At 46.0% G+C, this 23,289-nt stretch overlaps 1 protein-coding gene across 1 annotated transcript in view; it reads right to left on the bottom strand.

Moving 5' to 3' along the window:
• Positions 1-22,193, bottom strand: part of DNAJC10 (DnaJ heat shock protein family (Hsp40) member C10) — a 104,452-nt gene extending 82,259 nt beyond the window's left edge. Inside the window, exons 1-2 of the mRNA XM_073577499.1 lie at positions 22,028-22,193; positions 6,493-6,776 (exon numbers count right to left, since the gene is read on the bottom strand). Coding sequence (XP_073433600.1) covers positions 6,493-6,687 — 195 coding nt within the window. The 5' untranslated portion in view covers positions 6,688-6,776; positions 22,028-22,193. The remainder of the gene's footprint in view (positions 1-6,492; positions 6,777-22,027) is intronic.
• Between the last annotated feature and the right edge of the window lie 1,096 nt (positions 22,194-23,289).

Here is a 23,289-nt window from a genome sequence, read left to right as displayed (position 1 = left end):
ACCTTTTGCTGCAATTACAGCTGGAAGTCGCTTGGGGTATGTCTCTATCAGTTTTGTACATCGAGAGACTGAAATTCTTGCCCATTCTTCCTTGGCAAACAGCTCGAGCTCAGTGAGGTTTAATGGAGATCGTTTGTGAACAGCAGTTTTCAGCACTTTCCACAGATTCTCAATTGGATTCAGGTCTGGACTTTGACTTGGCCATTCTAACACCTGGATATGTTTATTTGTGAACCATTCCATTGTAGATTTTGCTTTATGTTTGGGATCATTGTCTTGTTGGAAGTCAAATCTCCGTTCCAGTCTCAGGTCTTTTGCAGACTCCAACAGGTTTTCTTCAAGAATGGTCCTGTATTTGGCTCCATCCATCTTCCCATCAATTTTAACCATCTTCCCTGTCCCTGCTGAAGAAAAGCAGGCCCAAACCATGATGCTGCCACCACCATGTTTGATAGTGGGGATGGTGTGTTCAGGGTGATGAGCTTTTTGCCTTTACGCCAAACATATCGTTTGGCATTGTTGCCAAAAAGTTCGATTTTAGTTTCATCTGACCAGAACACCTTCTTCCACATGTTTGGTGTGTCTCCCAGGTGGCTTGTTGCAAACTTAAAACGACACTTTTTATGGATATCTTTGAGAAATGGCTTTCTTCTTGCCACTCTTCCATAAAGGCCAGATATGTGCAGTGTACGACTGATTGATGTCCTATGGACAGACTGTCCCACCTCAGCTGTAGATCTCTGCAGTTCATCCAGAGTGGCCATGGACATCTTGGCTGCATCTCTGATCAGTCTTCTCCTTGTTTGAGATGAAAGTTTAGAGGGACAGCCAGGTCTTGGTAGATTTGCAGTGGTATGATACTCCTTCCATTTCAATATGATTGCTTGCACAGTGCTCCTTGGGATGTTTAACGTTTTGGAAATCATTTTGTATCCAAATCTGGCTTTAAACTTCTCCACAACAGTATCACGGACCTGCCTGTTGTCTTCCTTGGTCTTCATGATGCTCTCTGTGCTTCAAACAGAACCCTGAGACTATCACAGAGCAGGTGCATTTATACAGAGACTTGATTACACAAAGGTGGATTATATTTATCTTCATTAGTCATTCAGGACAAGATTGGATCATTCAGAGATCCACAGTGAACTTCTGGAGTGAGTTTGCTGCACTGAAAGTAAAGGGGACGAATAATATTACCAAACTCTCCCCCCTCCAATCTGTCTTGAATGCTGCAGCCAGGATCATATTCCTCACCAATCGTTACACTGATGCCTCTACCTTGTGCCAGTCATTACACTGGCTACCCATCCACTCCAGAATTCAGTATAAACTTATTACCCTCACTCACAAAGCCCTCCATGGCTCAGCACCACCCTACATCTCCTCCCTTGTTTCAGTATACCACCCTACCCGCGCCCTCTGTTCTGCTGATGACCTGAGATTAGCATCCTCAATAGTCAGAACCTCCCACTCCCGTCTCCAAGACTTTACACGTGCCGCACCAATTCTTTGGAATGCACTTCCCAGGTCAATACGATTAGTCCCCAATCCCCACAATTTTAAGCGTGTCCTGAAAACGCATTTATTCAGACTGGCCTACCACCCCAACACATTAACCTAATCTATCCCTGTGTGGCAGAGCCAAAAGTTTTACCATAACCAGGTTCCCCGCATCATGTTCCCACATGCTTTATGCCTCCATTAGCCCTCTGTGTCTGTACTGTTACACACTTAACATTATGACTGGTCCATACAATCAGGGTAACTGTTACCACCCACCTTTCGTGTCTCCCTCTTTCCTCATAGACTGTAACCTTGCGAGCAGGGCCCTCTTTCCTCTTGGTATTTGTTATAATCTACTGTATGTGATTGTTATGCTGTAATGTCTATTGTCTGTACAAATCCCCTCTGAAATGTAAAGTGCTGCGGAATATGTCGGCGCTATAGAAATAAAATGTATTATTATTATTATATTGCACGCCCCACTTTTCAGTTTTTGAATTTCCACAAAGATTTAAAATAAACAATAAATTTCGTTCAACTTCACAATTGTGTCCCATTTGTTGTTGATTCTTCACTAAAAATTTACATTTGGTATTTTCATGTTTGAAGCATGATATGTGGGGAAAGGTTGAAAAGTTCCAGGGGGCCGAATACTTTCGCAAGGCACTGTATATAGGAGATAAGTTGCTGTCAGGTGTCCTGCAGGGACGTCCTACTCTCTCCTCTTTGGAAACAGGGATCCAATATGAGAATCGGCAAATAAGTGTAGTCTAGATGACCCACTAAAGAATGTTCTCAAAAATGATGTCTGACTAAGTAGCAAGGAGAGACAATAACATTTAATCTATAGTAAAAAAAAAAACTGGATAAATCATAACAAACAAACCAAAGTGATAAAGTGCAAGTGCTGAACAAAGCTACCAGTGCTCAATAATGAATGGTTTGGTCTCGCCATTTCTGTAGTAGTTCTCTGCTGGTTGCAGGTATGCAGGAGCCCAGAGGATAATTGTATCAACCGGAAAATAGGGGGGGTTCTAATATCCCCCGGCGTGCCGCTGTGTTGCTCCTTCCCAAGTGTAACGGGGACCACCACACCGCGGGTACCTGCATGCCGGGGTCGGAATGGATGAGGCCGCGCCCCTAGCTCCCGGCGGGGAGGCTTAAGCCGACAGGACCCTCTTTCTGTCCGAGGGGGCGTGACTAAGGGTTACCAGGGACAGCGCAGTGTGCGGAGACAGATGGAGTTAGCAGGAAAGCGCAGTGCGCGGCTGAGGAGAGCGAGAACTCCTGCTTCTGGGACAGTTAGTGGCGCAGATGAGCACCCGGCTGTGACAGAAACTTACCGCAGAGACTCCGACCAGAAGCCCGTCGCGTGCAGGTTGACTCCGACCCATCGAGGTGCCAACCGCTCCACTACAGTCAGGGGTGCTTTCGTGACGCCTGACAGAGACTGTAACTTTTACCGGGAACGGTTTCTTGAACCCTCGGTGAATAATCGTCAAGCCTCGCTTAACTGTCAGCACAGGGGCCTGTACCCTGCCAGGTCACAGGAATCTCCGTATTTAGGACTCCACAGGGCACGTCAAAGACTCGATGTTGTCAACCGGACACGTACCGTCGCTTCCTACAGGACCACACCGGATCCACATCGTGCCGACGGATATTGGCGCTATCATCTACTTCGGGAACTTTTCTGTCAGGAAGACATCCGATAAGAGACTTCTTTGAGAACGACTTTGTTATTCCTGCATTGATTTTTCCCTAATCAATCCCCTGTATTCCCTATACTGCCTGCATTTTACCTCATGTTTTCCCTGTCTCCCTGCGTGGAGTAATACCCTGTTAAGTAAAAACTTGTTAACCCTTGCTCTGCCTCCTGTCACTGCATCCCGCAACCTGCTTACACAAGGATAGTCCTCAAGTATGGCTGCTAAGATGTACCCCCCTTATGTCAAAGCTTCCTAAGCATTTCCTCCCCCATTTGGGGGATTCATCAGGGCAGAAAAAGATATGTGTGGGAAAATCAAAAGTTACTGCATTGGCAGGTAACTCATCTCAGGTCCAGCTAGTTTAAGCCAATACCTGCTCTCATGAAGCCTGGTTACAGGCTCATCAGTGCAAAGTGTGAGATCTGGTCCTCATCTCGGCATGATTACCATGTCACTCTCCGCAAGGAGAAACAATATTTCTTGGATCCCGATCAGATGCCTCTCACACAGCCAAACCAGATCTCACACTTTCCACTGATGAGGGGCAGTACCCCGAAACAGTGTCTACAAATTGAGATTCTGGTTTAGCTTTTATCCTAAGTCACGTGACAAGGTTCGTTATAAAGGGTCGACATTGACTTTTAGGATTGCTACTTCCAATAGGTGGCGCTAGAGTTGTAGACCTCCTCATCTCTGAAGAGACAATTTGCACTTTGGAAACAAACGCTCAGCCAAGCCCAACGAAGAGTTAGAGGACATCGAATTAGTACTCGCCCATCAGCTATCGCATGAGCAAGGGGCCTTTAGACACATTCTTCATAAAAAACGTTACTACTATTTAAACACAAGCACAAAACCAACATTAGCAGAGGGGTGTAACCTGGATTAGAGAGCCAGCAAAGTGACATCACGAGACGTCTACACAATCTGGAATAAGATCACCATGGAAAAATAACCAAAAGTGACATTTTCTGTGTTATGAAGCCGTTTGCCTGAGGGACAAGGAAGCTGCGCTCATCCACATCTCCTGTTCCCTATCCTAGAGGGTGAGCTCTACTGTACACAGTGTAACTACAACCACATTCACACCTACTGCAGCGCCTCAATGATATTCTGCATCTCACCAGCCAGCAGCACACATTGCCTATTCAGATGGTAATATGAGCTGTATTCCAACATTCTTTCCCACATTAGGAAATGCATCAAATTAGGCAACCGATACTAAAGGGGGTTTTACACATAGCGATATCGCTATAACGTCACCGATTTTGTGACGTGCTAGCGATATCGCTATGTGTGATACTTACCCCCGACCGGCTCCCCCGCTGTCCATCGCTGATCGCGCGAGAATGTCCAGCTCCATTTCTCGTCGTCAGCTTCCTGCTGTGACAACGAGCGACGCGTGGAGGCGGGCGGGAGGATGTCAGGTTCGCTGTGTGTGAAAGGTGAGTATCGTGCGCTGCGTCGCTGCTGCATCGCTGTGAGATCTGCCTGTGTGACAGCTCACTAGCGATCATTTAGCGATGCACCAGCGATCCTGACCAGGTCGGATCGCTGGTGCATCGCTAAATGTAAAAGGGCCTTAAGCCTAAAGGCCCCGTCACACACAGCAATCTCGCTAGCGAGATCGCTGATTTTATGACGCCACAGCGATCTCACCAGCGAGATCGCTGTGTCTGACGGGGATCAGCGATCGCCCCCCCCCCCTGCCGGGTATCGCTGATCGTGCACCATCGTGCACAGCAGTTTTTTAATCGTTGCTCTCCCGCTGGCCAGTGCGCATCGCTGCGTGTGGCAGCGGGAGCAAACGATCCGCGAGCTCCCAGTGCCATAAGCAGGCGCTGGTATCTAAGGTAAATATCAGGTTACTAAGTGACGCGCGTCACTTAGTAACCTGATGTGTACCTTAGAAACCAGCGTCCTCACTGGTGCTGATCGCTGGTGAGAGCTGCCTGTTTGGCAGCTCACCAGCGATCATGTAGCGATGCACCAGCGATCCTGACAAGGTCGCATCGTTGTCGGGATCGCTGGTGCATCGTTTAGTGTAACGGGGCCTTTAGACAAATATTTGGGGATTGCACGCTGGTGAGACAGCAACATCAAACTAAGGGGGGGGGGTCTCTCAAGTTTTAGAATGGTTACAATTGCAAAGTGCAGCAAAAAAAAACAAAACACATGAACCTTTGCAATTTACCTTTTATTAAAAAAAATCTTCTCCATTCTCATAATGAAGGTTTTTTTTTAAATTAATCCTCTAGCGTACAACTTGTAGCCTGGGTTATCGACCCACTCTGCAGTACCAGCATGGATGCTTATCTGCTTGCTTCATGCCAGGCTCAGTCTCAGCAATGCTGCGCACAGTCAGGCCTGCTTCACCACCACGCTGCCAGCCTAATCTTCAGGAGTGTGTCACCACTGGCAAAGAGGCATCTGGCAGCAGCGAAATGTGTGAAGCTCGCCTATGGATCATTTTTCAATACATTTAATCCTTCCTATCTTGCTGATACATAAAGATCTCACCTCCATTCAGAGCAGCCACATGAACCCAACTCTTGAATCCACTAAGGAATTGTCTACGTATGTCAGGTCATTGGGCTTTTTAACATTTTGGCTTTATCATATTCATCAGCAATCTGCCAGCACTAAAATCACTGGAACTATATTTTCCTAACTTTTCCCTCCATGCATTCCTGCTGTCACTGCCCAATGGCTTGCCTACCCCTACACCGGACGCCCACCACTCTCTACAATGCATATACGCAGGTTGATAGAAATAAAAGCAGAAAGTCCTGCCCCCAGTTTTTGCAGCTCATCTCAATGTTTCACCTTTTTAAAACACCTAATAGTCCTTATTAGAATTCTGCTTTAACTTAAGGGGGAGGGGAGCTCCCAAAATAGCAAGTCATCCCTAACGCATACAATGGGGGATAACTTGCTGATCACCAAGAGTCCGACCTCTATAACCAACGCTTCCGAAAGTGAGGTTCCTTCTCGAATGGAGCGTATGTGCGCATGCTTGGCCCCCGCTGCATTCATTTTCACTGGGACTGCCGGAAATAGTCAAGAGGCAAACTCTGCAGCAGTATAATAAGCAATGAATGGAGAGGAGATCAAGCGTGTGCACCTCTGCTACATTCACGATGGGGATCTGAAGTCCCGATCTTGTGATCGCTGTGACGTGGGGGTCTTAGCAGTCAGACACATGTTGGATAGGGGATAACTCATTCTTAAAAGGCAATATTGTTAATAAACACTGATCAAAATCGAGGACTGCACTTACCTGATTTTTATCCGGATGTAGTTTTAGGGCCAATTTCTTGAACGCTTGTCTAATTTCTCTAGTACTGGATGCCCTAGATATGCCCAGTAAACCATAGTAGTCCTCATCTGTGCAGACCAGCACGGCCAAAGAGAAGAGGATAAAACCCAGAGCGGTTCTCTTCAGGTTACCAGTCCTTACAGGGACACCATCCATCGTTCATATAAATGTTGGAAAACATATACTAATGACTAATTTGTGTTCCGGTTCTTAGTGATTTTCCATGGTGTCTTCCTTCCTTTGTGCTGAAATAAAAAAAGAGGAAAAAATAATTACTAAATTGTACGTAAACTACTGTCGCACAACTTCACTTTTTGCAATTTTAAATTGGATGAAAGTGCTGGCATACACACAAGAAAGCAGACCCCCCCCAGCAAAGGCTAAGATGGGGCTCTTCAGTATGATGCCAGGTGGTACCACCCGGGACAGGAGGCAATGTCTGGATCTCACAGGACTCCCCCACACCCTTCCATTCTGCTGACATTGCAAGCTCTCTACGGGCTGCCATTAAGAGAGGCTAATCCTCAGCTTTTCAACCCAAAATAAGGATTATGGAGGGATTATTTTCTATGGTGCTGGCAGGACATGCATTATTTGGGGACGGTCATCATAGCAGAATCCATGCCACAGTGCGGCCGCTACATGTGAACCTGTCATGCTGAAAATGGCATGTAATCTGCAGGCGGGATGTTCTAGAGCAAGAGGAGCTGATCAGATTGATATTCAATATTGGGAAAAGTTTTAGAAAAACTTTGATTTTATTCATTGAAACCCAAATTGGTTTGGATAGGAGTCCAGTGGGCGGTGCTACTAGAGACTGACAGTCTTGCCTGTATGACTGTGCATGCAGAGACAGCTGTCAATCACTAGCAGGACCGCCCAATGGACTTATATATAGACATCAAGGATTTCAATGAATAGAATACAAGTTGTTCGGAATCTTTTCCAACAACCAATATATAATTGTGATCAGCTTCTCCTCTGTAAGGTGCTGTCCACAGATCGGACGGCGTGTGCAACCTGACAGGGGCCCTTTAAACCTGTTCCTATATGCTTGATAGTTCTGTGAATAGACGAGAAGTGAGCAGCTGTGGGAAGAAGCAAATCTGAATATGATCAGGCACCTGGTCAAGGAGATAATTGGAAAGTGTCTGCTGGTGCCTGTAGTACCCCCAGAGATGAGGATAACTCCATATGAGACCTGTGGGCAGATTCTTGGAGCATGTCCCGGTTTATTGCTGTACAGAGGACTAAGTACAAGAGATTCTAACCATCGTATCCCTAAAAGTAAATATAGCAGAATCTTAGTGCAAGCAATCTACTGACTGACTGCTGAATGGACCGGAATCCTAGAAAACATCAGCTCACGCAGGAGATTATGTGGTTACTCCCATCCTAACATTTCATAGCTCAGACAGGAAAAATGGCTACCAACTTTCATCACTGGAGGGTGGAAACTGCTACGGAAACAGTGTAGTTCGCCATGCTGTGGTGTTTCTGTAACTTCATTCCATGTATATGGTGGATATAAACCCAGCTCAGGCGCTGACAGGTGATGAGCGAGCATGATGAGGTGTTATCTGAGCATGCTCATGCGTTAATAAATTACCTTCGGCGTGCTCGAATACTATGTTCGAGTCCCCGCAGCTTCATGTCTCACAGCTGTTCAACAGCCACAACACATGCAGGGATTGCCTAACAAACAGGATATCCCTACAAGTGTTGCTGCTGTTGAATAGCGGCAAGACACGAAGCCGCAGGTACTGGAACATATTTTCGAGAACGCAGAAGACACTCGGTTAGCACCCGAGCATGCTCAGATAACACCTTATCCCAGCACATTCACTCATCACTATTGGTGCCCTTAAGTCTTAAGGCCCCGTCACACTAAGCGACTTACCAGCGATCCCGACACCGATATCAAGGTGTCAGGATCGCTGGTAAGTCGCTATGTGATCGCTGGTGAGCTGTCACACAGACAGCTTCACCAGCGATCAGCACAGCGATGCAGAGCGCCCGGCATCGCTGGCCATCCTGTAAAAAATAGAATCAAAATAAAAAATATAGTTATTCTCACCTTCCGACGTCCCACGCAGCCATCCCGCCTCTCTCCACGCTCCGGTCCCAGTGATCCTTTGCACGAATGACCGTGAGACTTTGTTATCCCTCGAGACCGTGACATCTCGCGGTCATTCGTGCAAAGGATCACTGGGACCGGAGAGTGGAGAGAGGCAGGATGGCTGAACGCGACGTCGGAAGGTGAGAATAACTATATTTTTTATTTTTTTTATTATTTTTTACACCTGATCGCTGGTCTCCCGCCTGTCACACACAGCGATGCATGCTGGCCAGCGGGAGACCAGCGACAAAAGAAATGTCCAGAGGTTTCTTCCAGCGATCAGCGATACCGGCAGGGGGGTCGCTCGCTGATCGCTGTCACACACAGCGATCTCGCTGGTGAGATCGCTGTTACGTCACAGAAGTTGTGACTCAGCAGCGATCTCGCTACCGAGATCGCTTAGTGAGACGGGGCCTTTAGATTGCTGCAGCATTCAGCAGACAGCTATCTCTTCCAACTCCACCATACACAGGAGTGTTCATGTGATCTCTATGGGAAAATTGGAATAAGCAGCTGTCAGGCACCTCTGCCATGACTTATCTCCAAGGAGAAGGATCAGGTTTTTAATATAAAACCCCCCCGATCTTTCTCTCCCCTGACAACATCTGTTGATGGGAGATTTGGGAGGCCACTGTAAACATTAGATAAGTCCTGATCAGTTTTAAAGGGAATCTGTCAGCAGATTTTTTCTATTTAGGCTATGTGCACACGCTGCGGTTCCGCTGCGGTTTTGGCCCTGCGGAACCGCAGCAGTTCCGCAGACATGATACTTTACCATGTTAGCCTATGGGTTTTCAAAACCGCATTACTCACGCTGCGTTTTTTTCCGCGCGGTTTTGCTGCGTTTTTTTTTTCCGCAGCATGTCAATTGTTTCTGCGGATTCCGCTGCGGTTTCACACCTTTAACATAGTAGAGGTTTGAAACCGCAGGTCACTTTACCTGCGGTTTTACCTGCGGTTCCGCGGGAAAAAACCCGCAGGTGAATCTGCAGTGTGTGCACATACTGTAGCCTTACTCTGACAATGGAGCCTGATTCCACGAGATTTAGGGCCCCGTCACACATAGCGACGCACCAGCGATCCCGACAACGATATTACCTTGTCAGGATTGCTGGTGTGTCGCTACATGATCGCTGGTGAGCTGCCAAACACGGTAAAAAAAAAATGTCCTGGCCATTCCAGAACAATCAGCGATAACTGGAAGGGGGGGGGGTCGCTGGTCAGTGTCACACACAGCGATCTCGCTGGTGAGATCGCTGTTGCGTCACAAAACTTGCGACTCAGGAGCGATCTCGCTAGCGAGATCGCTATGTGTGACGGGGGGCTTTAGGCATCTGAAACGCGTCGATGTCACATACCATGTAACTTACATCGCTGATGCTGTTTTATCCTCTACTGAGCACTTTCAGTGAATAAAGTGCGTTCACAAGTTCATTCAACTGGATTTTCTTCTGTTTTGTGATACCTAAGCTACCCATGTGCAGGGCATTGCAGGAAGTGAAATAGCTAATCAGAAGAACTATACTACCTTTCTAATTGGAGGTATTTGCTAATATTATTACAGCTACTACATATTAGGATAGGATCTTGGAGATACGAGTACTCCTTTAACCCCTTCCCGACCTGTGACACAGCGTATGCGTCATGAAAGTCGGTGCCAATCCGACCTATGACGCATACCCTGTGTCATGAATTCAAAGCCCCCCTGCGGGTCGGGTGACCGGGGTCAATGAAAGGTCACCTGACCCGCAGATACAGGGGGCTTTGTAATTCACCACAGGGGGCGTGGCTTCGCCCCCACGTGGCTACGATCGCTCTGATTGGCTGTTAAAAGTGAAACAGCCAATCAGAGCGATAGTAATATTTCAGCAATGAAAATTGATGAAATATTACAATCCAGCCATGGCCGATGCTGCAGTAGCATCGGACATGGCTGGAGACACCGATTTGACCCCCCCACCGGCGATCGCCCCCCCTGCCACTGAATGACAGCAGCGATCTGCCGCCGCTGTCATCATCTGCCCCCCCTCCCATTCCCTTCGCTCCCCGCCAGCTTCCGATCCCCCCCTCACCCACTCTCACCGCCCCCGGCACCTTCCAAGTCCCCCCGTCGCTCCCGGTGTCCGGCGGGTCCGGTTCATGGGTGCCGCCATCTTAGAAAATGGCGGGCGCATGCGCAGTGCGCCCGCCCGAATCTGCCGGCTGCAGATTCCATTATTTCATTTTGATCACTCTCAGAGTGATCAAAATGAAATAAAAAGTAAATGAACCCCCCGATTATCACCCCCATAGGTAGGAAGAACTAATAAAATAAAGAAAATATTTTTATTTTTCCACCAGGGTTAGGGTTAGGGTTGGAAAGAGGGTTAGGGTTAGAAAGAGGGTTAGGGTTGGAAAGAGGGTTAGGGTTGGAAAGAGGGTTAGGGTTGGAAAGAGGGTTAGGGTTGGAAAGAGGGTTAGGGTTGGAAAGAGGGTTAGGGTTGGAAAGAGGGTTAGGGTTGGAAAGAGGGTTAGGGTTGGAAAGAGGGTTAGGGTTGGAAAGAGGGTTAGGGTTGGAAAGAGGGTTAGGTTTGGAATTAGGGTTAGGGTTGGAAAGAGGGTTAGGGTTGGAAAGAGGGTTAGGGTTGGAAAGAGGGTTAGGGTTGGAAAGAGGGTTAGGGTTGGAAAGAGGGTTAGGGTTGGAAAGAGGGTTAGGGTTGGAAAGAGGGTTAGGGTTGGAAAGAGGGTTAGGGTTGGAAAGAGGGTTAGGGTTGGAAAGAGGGTTAGGGTTGGAAAGAGGGTTAGGGTTAGAATTAGGGTTAGGCTTGTGGTTAGTGTTATGGTTAGTGTTGGGTTTAGGGGTGTGTTGGGGTTAGGGTTGGGATTAGGGTTAGGGATGTGTTGGGGTTAGGGTTGTGGTTAGGGTTGGAGTTAGAATTGAGGGGTTTCCACTGTTTAGCCACATCAGGGGGTCTCCAAACGCGACATGGTGCAACCTTTGATTCCAGCCAATTTTGCGTTCAAAAAGTCAAATGGTGCTCACTCCCTTCCAAGCCCCGACGTGTGCCCAAACAGTGGTTTACCCCCACATATGGGGTATCAGCGTACTCAGGAAAAATTGCACAACAACTTTTGGGGTCTAATTTCTCCTGTTACCCTTGGGAAAATAAAAAATTGGGGGCCAGAAAATTATTTTTGTGGAAAAAAAATGTTTTTTTCATTTTCATGTCTCTGCATTATAAACTTCTGTGAAGCACTTGGGGGTTGAAAGTGCTCACCATACATCTACAAAAGTTCCTTGGAAGGTCTAGTTTCCAAAATGGGGTCACTTGTGGGGGGTTTCCACTGTTTAGGCACATCAGGGGCTCTGCAAACGTAATGACGACTGCAGACTATTCCATCAAAGTCTGCATTTCAAAACGTCACTACTTCCATTCCGAGCCCTGACGTGTGCCCAAACAATGGTTCCCCCACACATATGGGGTATCAGCGTACTCAGGACAAACTGGACAACAACTTTTGGGGTCCAATTTATCCTGTTACCCTTGTGAAAAAAAAAAATTGCGGGCTAAAAATCATTTTTTTTGAGGGAAAAAAATGATTTTTTATTTTCACGGCTCTGCGTTATAAACTTCTGTGAAGCACTTGGGGGTTCAAGGTGCTCACCATACATCTAAATAAGTTCCCTGGGGGGTCTAGTTTCCAAAATGGGGTCACTTGTGGGAGGTTTCTACTGTTTAGGCACACAGGGGCTCAGCAAATGTAACATGACGCCCGCAGACCATTCCATCAAAGTCAGCATTTCAAAATGTCACTACTTCCCTGCTGAGACCCAACGTGTGCCCAAACAGTGGTTTCACCCCACATATGGGGTACCAGCGTACTCAGGACAAACTGGACAACAACTTTTGGGGTCCAATTTCTCCTGTGACCCTTGTGAAAATAAAAAATTGCGAGCTAAAATTTCATTTTTTGAGGGAAAAAAAAGATTTTTTATTTTCATGGCTCTGCGTTACAATCTTCTGTGAAGCACTTCGGGGTTCAAGGTGCTCACCACACATCTAGGCAAGTTCCTTATGGGGTCTAGTTTCCAAAATGGGGTCACTTGTGGGGGGTTTCCACAGTTTAGGAACATCAAGGGCTCTGCAAATGTAACATGATGCCCGCAGACCATTCCATCAAAGTCTGCATACCAAAATGTCACTACTTCCCTTCCGAGCCCCGACGTGTGCCCAAACAGTGGTCTCCCCCCACATATGGGGTACCAGCGTACTCAGGACAAACTGGAAAACAACTTTTGGGGTCCAATTTATCCTGGTACCCTTGTGAAAATAAAAAATTGCAGACTAAAAAATTTTTTTTTAGGAAAAAAAAAAGATTTTTTATTTTCACTGCTCTGCATTATAAACTTCTGTGAATCACCTGGGGGTTCAAAGTGCTCACTATGCATCTAGATAAGTTCCTTAGGGGGTCTAGTTTCCAAAATGGGGTCATTTGTGGGGGAGCTCCAAAGTTTAGGCACACAGGGGATCTCCAAACACGACATGGTGTCCGCTAACGATTGGAGCCAATTTTCATTTCAAAAAGTCAAATGGCGCTCATTCCCTTCTGCGCCCTGCCGTGCACCCAAACAGTGCCCCCCCCACATATGGGGTACCAACGTACTCAGGACAATCTGGACAACAACTTTTGTGGTCCAATTTCTCCTGTTACCCTTGTGAAAATAAAAAATAGCGTGCTAAAAAATCATTTTTGAGGAAAAAAAAATGATTTTTTATTTTCACTGCTCTATGTTATAAACTTTTGTGAGGCACTTGGGGGTTCAAAGTGCTCACTACACATCTAGATAAGTTCCTTAACGTGTCTAGTTACCAAAATGGTGTCACTTGTGGGGGAGCTCCAATGTTTAGGCACACAGGGGCTCTCCAAACGCGACATGGTGTCCGATAACGATTGGAGCTAATTTTCCATTCAAAAAGTCAAATGGCGCTCCTTCCCTTCCTGGCCCTGCCCTGCACCCAAACAGTGGTTTATGACCACATATGAGGTATTGGTGTGCTCAGGAGAAATTGCCCAACAAATTTTAGGATCCATTTTATCCTGTTGCCCATGTGAAAATGAAAAAACTGAGGCTAAAAGATAATTTTTGTGAAAAAAAAAGTACTTTTTTCTTTTTTACAGATCAATTTGAGAAGCACCTGGGGGTTCAAAGTGATCACTATGCATCTAGATAAGTTCCTTGGGGGGTCTAGTTTCCAAAATGGGGTCACTTGTGGGGGAGCTCCAGTGTTTAGGCACACAGCGACTCTCCAAACGCGACATGGCAACCGCTAAATATTCCAGCATATTTTCCATTCAAAAAGTCAAATGGTGCTCCTTCCCTTCTGAGCACTGCCGTACGCCCGAACAGTGGTTTATGACCACATATGAGGTATCGGTGTACTCAGGGGAAATTGCCCAACAAATTTTAGGATCCATTTTATCCTGTTGCCCATGTGAAAATGAAAAAATTGATGCTGAAAGGAAATTTGTGTTGGAAAAATTAAAATGTCCATTTTTTCCTTCCACATTGCCTTAGCTGTTGTGAAACACCTGAAGGGTTAATAATCTTCTTGAATGTGGTTTTGAGTAGCTTGAGGGGTGCAGTTTTTAGAATGGTGTCACTTTTGGGTATTTTCTGCCATATAGACCCCTCAAAGTGACTTCAAATGTGAGGTGGTCCATAAAAAAAATGGTTTTGTAAATTTTGTTGTAAAAATGAGAAATCGCTGGTCAACTTTTAACCCTTATAACTTCCTAACAAAAAAATATTTTGCTTCCAAAATTGTGCTGATGTAAAGTAGACATGTGGGAAATGTTATTTAGTAACTATTTTGTGTCACATAACTCTCTAGTTTAACAGAATAAAAATTCAAAATTTGGAAATTGCGAAATTTTCAAAATTTTCGCCAAATTTCTGATTTTTTCACAAATAAACGCAAAAATTATCGACCTAAATTTACCACTAACATGAAGCCCAATATGTCACGAAAAAACAATCTCAGAATCGCTAGGATGCTTTGAAGCGTTCCAGAGTTATTACCTCATAAAGGGACACTGGTCAGAATTGCAAAAAATGGCCAGGTCATTAAGGTCAAAATAGGCTGGGTCATGAAGGGGTTAATAGAGATCAAAGAATGAAGCCCCTCTGCATGAATACAGTGTGTAAACACTGACCATGATTGTTACCAAGTCCATCACTCTTAAAAGCGTTGCCTAGAACTTTAACATTCATGACCTATTGTGTGCCAAGTTTATATTAAGATTTGTCACGGATTGGGGATCCTACCTAATACCTATGCACCACAATTAGAGAGTTGTGCCATCGGTCTGCTCTTACTATTGTTAGGATAGGTCATCGATCTCTGATCCCTGGAGGGGCAAAACCCGGCACCCCTGCAGGTCAGTTGTGGAGCCTCAAAGCACAGCTTCGCTCACTGATCCGACCGGCATTGGTGCCACAGCGCTCTTCTGGTGCCGTACAGCATTCAAGAGTCAGCAACACAACCATGACACTGGTCTGAACTGTCCAGCAATTCAAAGCGCCCACCCCCTCCAACAAACAGGAACCTTCACACCTGCAACATTTGCCTAAGCTACTGATATTTGCAAGGAAAATCTGTACCTGAAACTGAGTGGCCAACTCATCATCGCTTTTACACCTTTGTTTCTAGACTAAAAATGGCTTAGGCTACATTCACACGTAGCGGAACTCTCGCGGTAATTTCCTAATTCCATTCCGTGGGAAAATCGCATTTTAAATTCCCACGATTAAACTAGCATTTTGCAAGCGTTATTAGCTTGCAGAATTGCTAGTGTTTTCCAAGCGATCTGTAGCATCTCTTGGAGAACTGATTGACAGGTTGGTCACACTCGTCAAACATAGTGTTTGACGAGTGTGACCAACTTTTTACTATTGAGGCTGCCTATGCGGCATCAATAGTAAAAGATAGGATGTAAAAAATAATAAAAAAATATTGTTATTCTTACCTTCCGACGTCCCGCGCAGTCTTCCCGCCTCTCTCCACGCTCCCGGTCCCATCCCAGTAATCCTTTGCGAGAACTACCGCGATGACGTCCGTTCTAGCGAGATCGCGACGTCGCGCGAATGACCGCGAGACTTCGCGATCCCGTGAGAACGGACGTCATCGCTCACAAAGGACTACTGGGATCGGGAGCGTGGAGAGAGGTGGGAAGGCTGTGTGGGACGCCGGAAGGTAAGAATAACAATATTTTTTATTATAAATTCTATTTTTTACAGGGATATGGTACCCAAAGCCCGGAGGACAGTCTCCTCTCCTCCGGACCGTGGGTACCATCCCCAAATGTTCTGCTTACTTTTCGCATGGAGTGCACAGCCACATGCGGAAAGTAAGCAGAACAATGCATTCCTATGGGTGCGGGATCGCCGCGATTCTGCTAAATTAATGAGCATGCTGCGTTTTTTACCGCGAAGCGATTCCGCCGCGGTAAAAACCGCAGCATTAGCGCAGCATTGCGGAATCCCATAGGAATGCATGGGATGCTTATTTTTCGCGGTTAAAACCGCCGCGAAAACGCGAAAAAAAGCCACGTGTGAACATAGCCTAACAGTTTTCTTTATTTTGTACCTTACTATTTCATTTACATCTTTTTTAAGTTAGCTTTACTTGGTTTCATATGTTTTGTTTCTTTTCCAGTTTGGCATTATGTTATTACTAGCTGAAGAGTGCGCAGCATTGCCCGGGCATAGTAACTAACTGCCATCCCACTCTCTCCCTCTGCAGCCCCACTTTCCACCGGTGTCCCGCAGTTTCCCTCGGCAAACCCGCTCTCCACCCACCAGTGGGTGGGGCTATGTGGCGTGGGGTGGCGTGATACATACACACAGTATATATATATATATATATTACACTGTATATACACACTAGCTGAGGAGCCCGGCGTTGTCTTGGCATAGTAACCAACTGTGGTTAGTTATAACAAATTATAATGATTATATTGCACATAAACCCGTGCATCTAATCCTATCCTGTGTGATACTGCCTGCTGAGCCGTGTATCTAATCCTATCCTGTGGGATACTGTCTGCTGAGCTGTGTATCTAATCCTATCCTGTGTGATACTGACTGCTGAGCCGTGTATCTAATCCTATCCTGTGGGATACTGTCTGCTGAGCTGTGTATCTAATCCTATCCTGTGTGATACTGTCTGCTGAGCTGTGTATCTAATCCTATCCTGTGTGATACTGACTGCTGAGCTGTGTATCTAATCCTATCCTGTGTGATACTGCCTGCTGAGCCATGTGTCTAATCCTGTCCTGTGTGATACTGACTGCTGAGCCGTGTATCTAATCCTATCCTGTGTGATACTGACTGGTGAGCTGTGTACCTAATCCTATCCTGTGTGATACTGTCTGCTGAGCTGTGTATCTAATCCTATCCTGTGTGATACTGACTGCTGAGCCGTGTATCTAATCCTATCCTGTGTGATACTGACTGCTGAGCCGTGTATCTAATCCTATCCTGTGTGATACTGACTGCTGAGCTGTGTATCTAATCCTATCCTGTGTGATACTGTCTGCTGAGCCGTGTATCTAATCCTATCCTGTGTGATACTGACTGCTGAGCTGTGTATATAATCCTCTCCTGTGTGATACTGACTGCTGAGCCGTGTATCTAATACTATTCTGTGTGATACTGGGCTCCCCCTGCAGTCTGTGTCAGAGGGTGGTCTGTGTTGGCACGGTAATAAATTGTGTTATTTCCAGCTTTACAGAAGGCCGATAACACCATAGAAATGATAAGAATAATAGGCCTCAGTTACCACAACTGTCTACAAAGAAAACTGTTGCTGATAGGAACCAATCACAGCTCATTTTTCATCTTTTAAACAGCTCTGGGACAGCGTGGCGAGTTTTGAGTGGCGACTTTTGTGTTTCGTCTGTTATGTGGTGAGGTTGGTGTATGTGTGGTGAAATGTGTGCTGAGGGTGATATATGTGTTGAAGCACGTGGTAGTGTGTGGCGCATTTTGTGTGTGTGTTCATATCCCTGTGTGTGGTGAGTATCCCATGTCAGGGCCCCACCTTAGCAACTGTACGGTATATACTCTTTGGGGCCATCGCTCTCATTCTTTAAGTCCCCCTTGTTCACATCTGGCAGCTGTCAATTTGCCTCCAACACTTTTCCTTTCACTTTTTCCCCAGTATGTAGATAGGGGCAAAATTGTTTGGTGAATTGGAAGGCGCGGGGTTAAAATTTCGCCTCACAACATAGCCTATGACGCTCTCAGGGTCCAGACGTGTGACTGTGCCAAATTTTGTGGCTGCAGCTACGACGGTGCAGATGCCAATCCCGGACATACACACACAAACATTGAGCTTTATATATTAGATTAGTATAATTCATCATTTGCGGCTCTTTAACCCCTTTCCTACAACATTGGACGTACTATTCCGTCCATGTGACCTGGGACCTAAGTCCCAAGGACGGAATAGTACGTCTAGTGCGATTATCACAGCTGACACCCGGCACTATGTAGGGGTGGTCACGGACCGCCCCCGACACGTTAACCCCTGGCACACCGCGATAAAACATGATTGCGGTGTACCGGGGGTTAAAGGAAGCATCGGCAGGGAGGGGGCTCCCTCCGTGCTTCCCTGAGACCCCCACAACAGCGCAATGTGCAGCGCTGCTGCAGGGGCCTCCCTCCCTGCAGGTCCCCGGATCCAATATGGCGACAGGGACCTTCGGGGGCCTGCAGGGAGCTGGCTTCCTCACTGCCTGCAGAGCGCAGGCATGAGGAAGCCTGCAGCAGATCGCTGATCTGTCACAGCGATCTGTCACATGACAGTGATGTCCCCCCTGGGACATTATAATAAAGTCAAAAAAAGTGTAAAAATTATTTAAAAAAAAAAAAAATATTCCCTAAAATTCATTTTTTGAAAATAAAAAAAATAAAAGTACACATATTTGGTATCGACGCGTCCGTAATGACCCACCCTATAAAACTGTCCCATTAGTTAACCCCTTTAGCGAACCCCTTAAAAACTAAAAAAAGAAGCAAAAAAATAATGCTTTATTATCATACCGCCGAACAAAAAGTGCAATAACGCGCGATCAACAAGACGCATATAAATAACCATGGTACCGCTGAAAACGTAATCTTTTCCCGCAAAAAACGAGCTGCCACACAGCGTCATCAGCGAAAAATAAAAAAGTTATAGCTCGCAGAATAAAGCGATGCAAAAATAATTTTTTACATAAAATTGTTTTCATTGCATAAAAGCGCCAAAACATAAAAAAACAACATAAATGAGGTATCGCTGTAACCATACTGACCCGAAGAATAAAACCGCCTTATCAATTTTACCGCACGCAGAACGGTGTAAACGCACCCCCCCAAAAGAAATTCATGAAACGCTGGTTTTTGTTCATTCTACGTCCCAAAAATCGGAATAAAAAGCGATCAAAAAATGTCACATGCCCGAACATGATACCAATAAAAGCGTCCACTCGTCCCGCAAAAAATAAGACCTCACATGACTCGGTAGGTCAAAATATGGAAAAATTATAGCTCTCAATATGTGGTGATGCAAAAACTATTTATACAATAAAAAGCGTCTTTTAGAGTATCACAGCTGCCAAACATAAAAACCGCCATAAATAGTAAATAAAATCCCCCCTTTATCACCCCCTTAGGGAAAAATAATAAAATTAGAAAAAATTTATTTATTTCCATTTTCGGCTAGGGTTAGAATTGGGGGTTTCCACTGTTTTGGAACATCAGGGGCTTTCCAAACGCGACATGGCGTCCAATCTCAATTCCAGCCAAAAAAGTTAAATGGCGCTGCTTCCCTTCCGAGCTCTGCCATGTGCCCAAATAGTGGTTTACCTCCATATATGGGGTATCAGCGTACTCAGGACAAATTGCACAATAACTTTTGGGGTCCTGTTACTCTTGGGAAAATAAAAATTGGGGGTGAAAAGATCATTTTTGTGGAAAAAATATGATTTTTTTAATTGTACGGCTGTACGTTATAAACTTCTGTGAAGCCCTTGGGGGTTCAAAATGCTCACCACATATCAAGATAAGTTCCTTGGGGGGTCTAGTTTCCAAAACGGGGTCACTTGTGGGAGGTTTCCACTGTTTAGGCACATCAGGGGCTCTCCAAATGTGAGATGGCATCCAATCTGAATTCCAGCCAATTTTGCAGTGAAAAAGTCAAACGGCGCTCCTTCCCTTCCGAGCTCTGCCATGAGCCCAAACAGTGGTCCCCCCCCCACATATCAGGTATCAGCGTACTCAGGACAAATTACACAATAACTTTTCCAGTCCAATTCTCCTTTTACACTTGGTAAAATAAAAAAAATTGAACCTGAATTAATTTTTTTTGTGAAAAAAAGTTAAATGTTCATTTTTTTTTTAAACATTCAAAAAATTCCTGTGAAGTACCTGAAGGGTTAATGAACTTCTTGAATGTGGTTTTGAGCACCTTGAGGGGTGCAGTTTTTAGAATGGTGTCACTTTTGGGTATTTTCTATCATATAGACCCCTCAAAATGGCTTCAAATGTGATGTGGTCCGTAAAAATAAAATAGAGTTGTAAAAATGAGAAATCGCTGGTCAACTTTTAACCCTTATAACTTCCTAACAAAAAAAAAATTTTGGTTCCCAAATTGTGCTGATGTAAACATCTGGGAAATGTTATTTATTAAGTCTTTTGCGTGCCGTATCTCTGTGATTTAAGAGCATAAAAATGCAAAGTTGGAAAATTGCGAAATTTTCAACATTTTCGCCAAATTTCTGTTTTTTTTCACAAATAACCACAAGTTATATGAATGAAATTTTATCACTAACATGAAGTACAATATGTCACAAGAAAACAATGTCAGAATCACCGGGATCCATGGAAACGTTTCAGAGTTATGACCTCATAAAGGGACAGTGGTCAGAATTGTAAAAATTGGCCCGGTCATGAACGTGCAAACCACCCTTGGGAGTAAAGGGGTTAAAGAGTTTGAACATTTTTGCACAGTTGTCCTGCACTTCTCTAGAGTACATCACCTATCGGACCTTGTTTGGCTGCAATCGAAGGCTAATAGTCGACATTTTAAAAGCTCATTAAAAGGATTGTGTGACATTTGTCTCTAAAAAGATCCCTTCACCTCCCCAAAAATATAATGTCTGAATTTGAGCCAATTCATCAAACACTGAAAGCCCATTTTGATAATTTTGGCACAATATCTGGCAGTGCTTAAAAAAAAAAAAAAAAAAAATGAATCAGGGCCTGGGGCTTCTGCCGCTGATGTGCAGTTGATGTAGTGGAGGATTCGCACAGAGATTAGCCCTGTCTTCATTGAAGGGTTTCCGGGATAATTCCTGTTGCAAACTTTTTTTTCTGCTAGCAGCACACAAAGCTGCACTGGTTGGGGGAGAAGGATGGGGTTCGGGGTGGGTGAAGGGGGAGGAAGAGGTTCGGGGTGGGTGAAGGGAGGAGGAAGGGGTTCGGGGTGGGTGAAGGAAGGGATGGATACGGGGTGAAGGAAGGGGATACGGGGTCAAGGAAGGAAGGGGATACGGGGTCAAGGAAGGAAGGGGTACGGGGTCAAGGAAGGAAGGGGTAAGGAGTCAAGGAAGGGGTACGGGGTCAAGGAAGGAAGGGGTAAGGGGTCAAGGAAGGAAGGGGTAAGGGGTCAAGGAAGGAAGGGGTAAGGGGTGAAGGAAGGAAGGGGTAAGGGGTGAAGGAAGGAAGGGGTAAGGGGTCAAGGAAGGGGTAAGGGGTCAAGGAAGGGGTAAGGGGTCAAGGAAGGGGTAAGGGGTCAAGGAAGGGGGAAGGGGTAAGGGGTGAAGGAAGGAAGGGGTACGGGGTGAAGGAAGGAAGGGGTACGGGGTGGTAAAATATCTCAATCACTTCAATGTGGGATCGGTGAGGATGGAGGAATTTGCACCAAATTCATGAAAACTTGCATGGGACTTAACAGAGAAAAAAGAAACCCTGCAGCAGACTGTGGCCCCGTCGTGGATTTTCTGCACGCCCAGTGGCGGGGATACACAGGATTACCTGCAGGTCTATGCACCAACAGCATGAAGAATTAAGAAAAAACTAATTATACTAGAAGGAAATAATTCCCATTTCCAACTCATCAGATCCCAAACACAAGTAAAAAACAGATCCTGCCCACGTCTGATATAAAACACCCCAGCATCCGAAATACAGGGGACCAGCAAAGTCCATCCCAGTGCCTGTGAGGTCCCTGCAGGCAGCAGGTGTTATCCCAGCTCCCAGCCTGGTGTGAATGTGTGAGCTCAGAGCAACCCTGTCTGTGCTGAGGACGTGCGGTTATTTATCCTTGCACACCGTGCACACTGCGCTCTTACCTCCAGCCCGGAGCCGGCAGACTGCAGCGTGAAAGCCGGAAGCTGCCGCACACACCAGGGTGACGCTCAGGCTTGTGACGCTGCACACGCTCGGCCCCTCCCACGCCCGTATCCCGATGCCTGCACCGCCTAGGATTGTGGGAATAGGGCGGGGTTTGTGTCTTGGCGCGCAGGGATTGGTCCAGGTGGATGAAGACTTTACAGGAGAACTTCCACTCTCGGTTTTCTGTCAGAGGCGCCGGCTGGCTGCTGGTGAGCGGTCACGTTGCCTGTCAGTGCCGTGCACCGTCCATCTCTGTAGCGGCTGTCCGGTCTCTGCGCTGTACGCTGACTGGATAATGTTTCACCTTTGGAACAGGCACTGTGAGGACTTATCCGGGACAAGAAACAATAGTCCAGTGATTCTTAAAAGGATTGTCCATTATCTGGTTAACTATTTACTGTCTGCATTGACATGACTCTGTGCACACTTGCAGGCAGCGGCTCGTCAATCACTGTCAGCGGGTGGGGAGAAGCCCCCGGAAGCCGCCTGTGTGACAAGTCATCCGTGCGCCTCAGTCCCTGCGTGCAATGAAGCGCTGCGGTGTCTCAGACACGTTTGGGCGGTGCGTGTCCGTCGCTGACAGGTTCACCTTAACCCCTTCGTGACCTTGCGATTTTCAGTTCTTGCGGATTTTTTACCTCTTCGTCTTCCAAGAGCCATAACTTTATTTTCCCGTCAATATGGCCGTGTGCAGCCTTGTTTTTTACAGGGCGAGTTGTGCTTTTGAATGACACCATTGATTTTATCACATAGCGTACAGCAACAAAAGGAAAAACAAAAACTACGGTTAACAGTCCAAAGTCTTACAGAAAAGTACAAATATTTAATTAATACAAATTGTATACAGGATAAAAGGGAATGGAAACAGATACGTGTGGAAAAAACTGCAGAAAACCAAAATGGGGTGTACAAGATGGGAGCAACAGAATTAATATAACGCCACTATAAAATAGTCGCATGGCAGAGCAGCCATGCGCTAGTATAGACTCTTATGCTAAAGGTGTGTATGATGATGGATGCATGTATCTGGTGACTGACTCATTTGAAATCCCTACCCTTGGTTGTGCCTGTTGTTAGGCTCTAGTGGTTAGAGTCCGCCTGTCAGTGGCTAGGCTTTAGGCCACAGTGCTCCAGGTCAGCACCTCACGAAGCACCATATTGTGACATCAAGCGCAAGGCACATAAGTGCCGCATCTACGGAGGCGCCGAGTGCTGGTGA

The sequence above is a fragment of the Dendrobates tinctorius genome, unplaced genomic scaffold (assembly GCF_039654945.1).
Source record: "Dendrobates tinctorius isolate UK_male_01 unplaced genomic scaffold, ASM3965494v1 ptg000056l, whole genome shotgun sequence".
In the NCBI taxonomy this organism is placed as follows: Eukaryota; Metazoa; Chordata; class Amphibia; order Anura; family Dendrobatidae; genus Dendrobates; species Dendrobates tinctorius.
The sequence above is the reverse complement of the archived record's forward strand: the minus strand, read 5'-3'. Positions and strand labels throughout refer to the sequence as shown.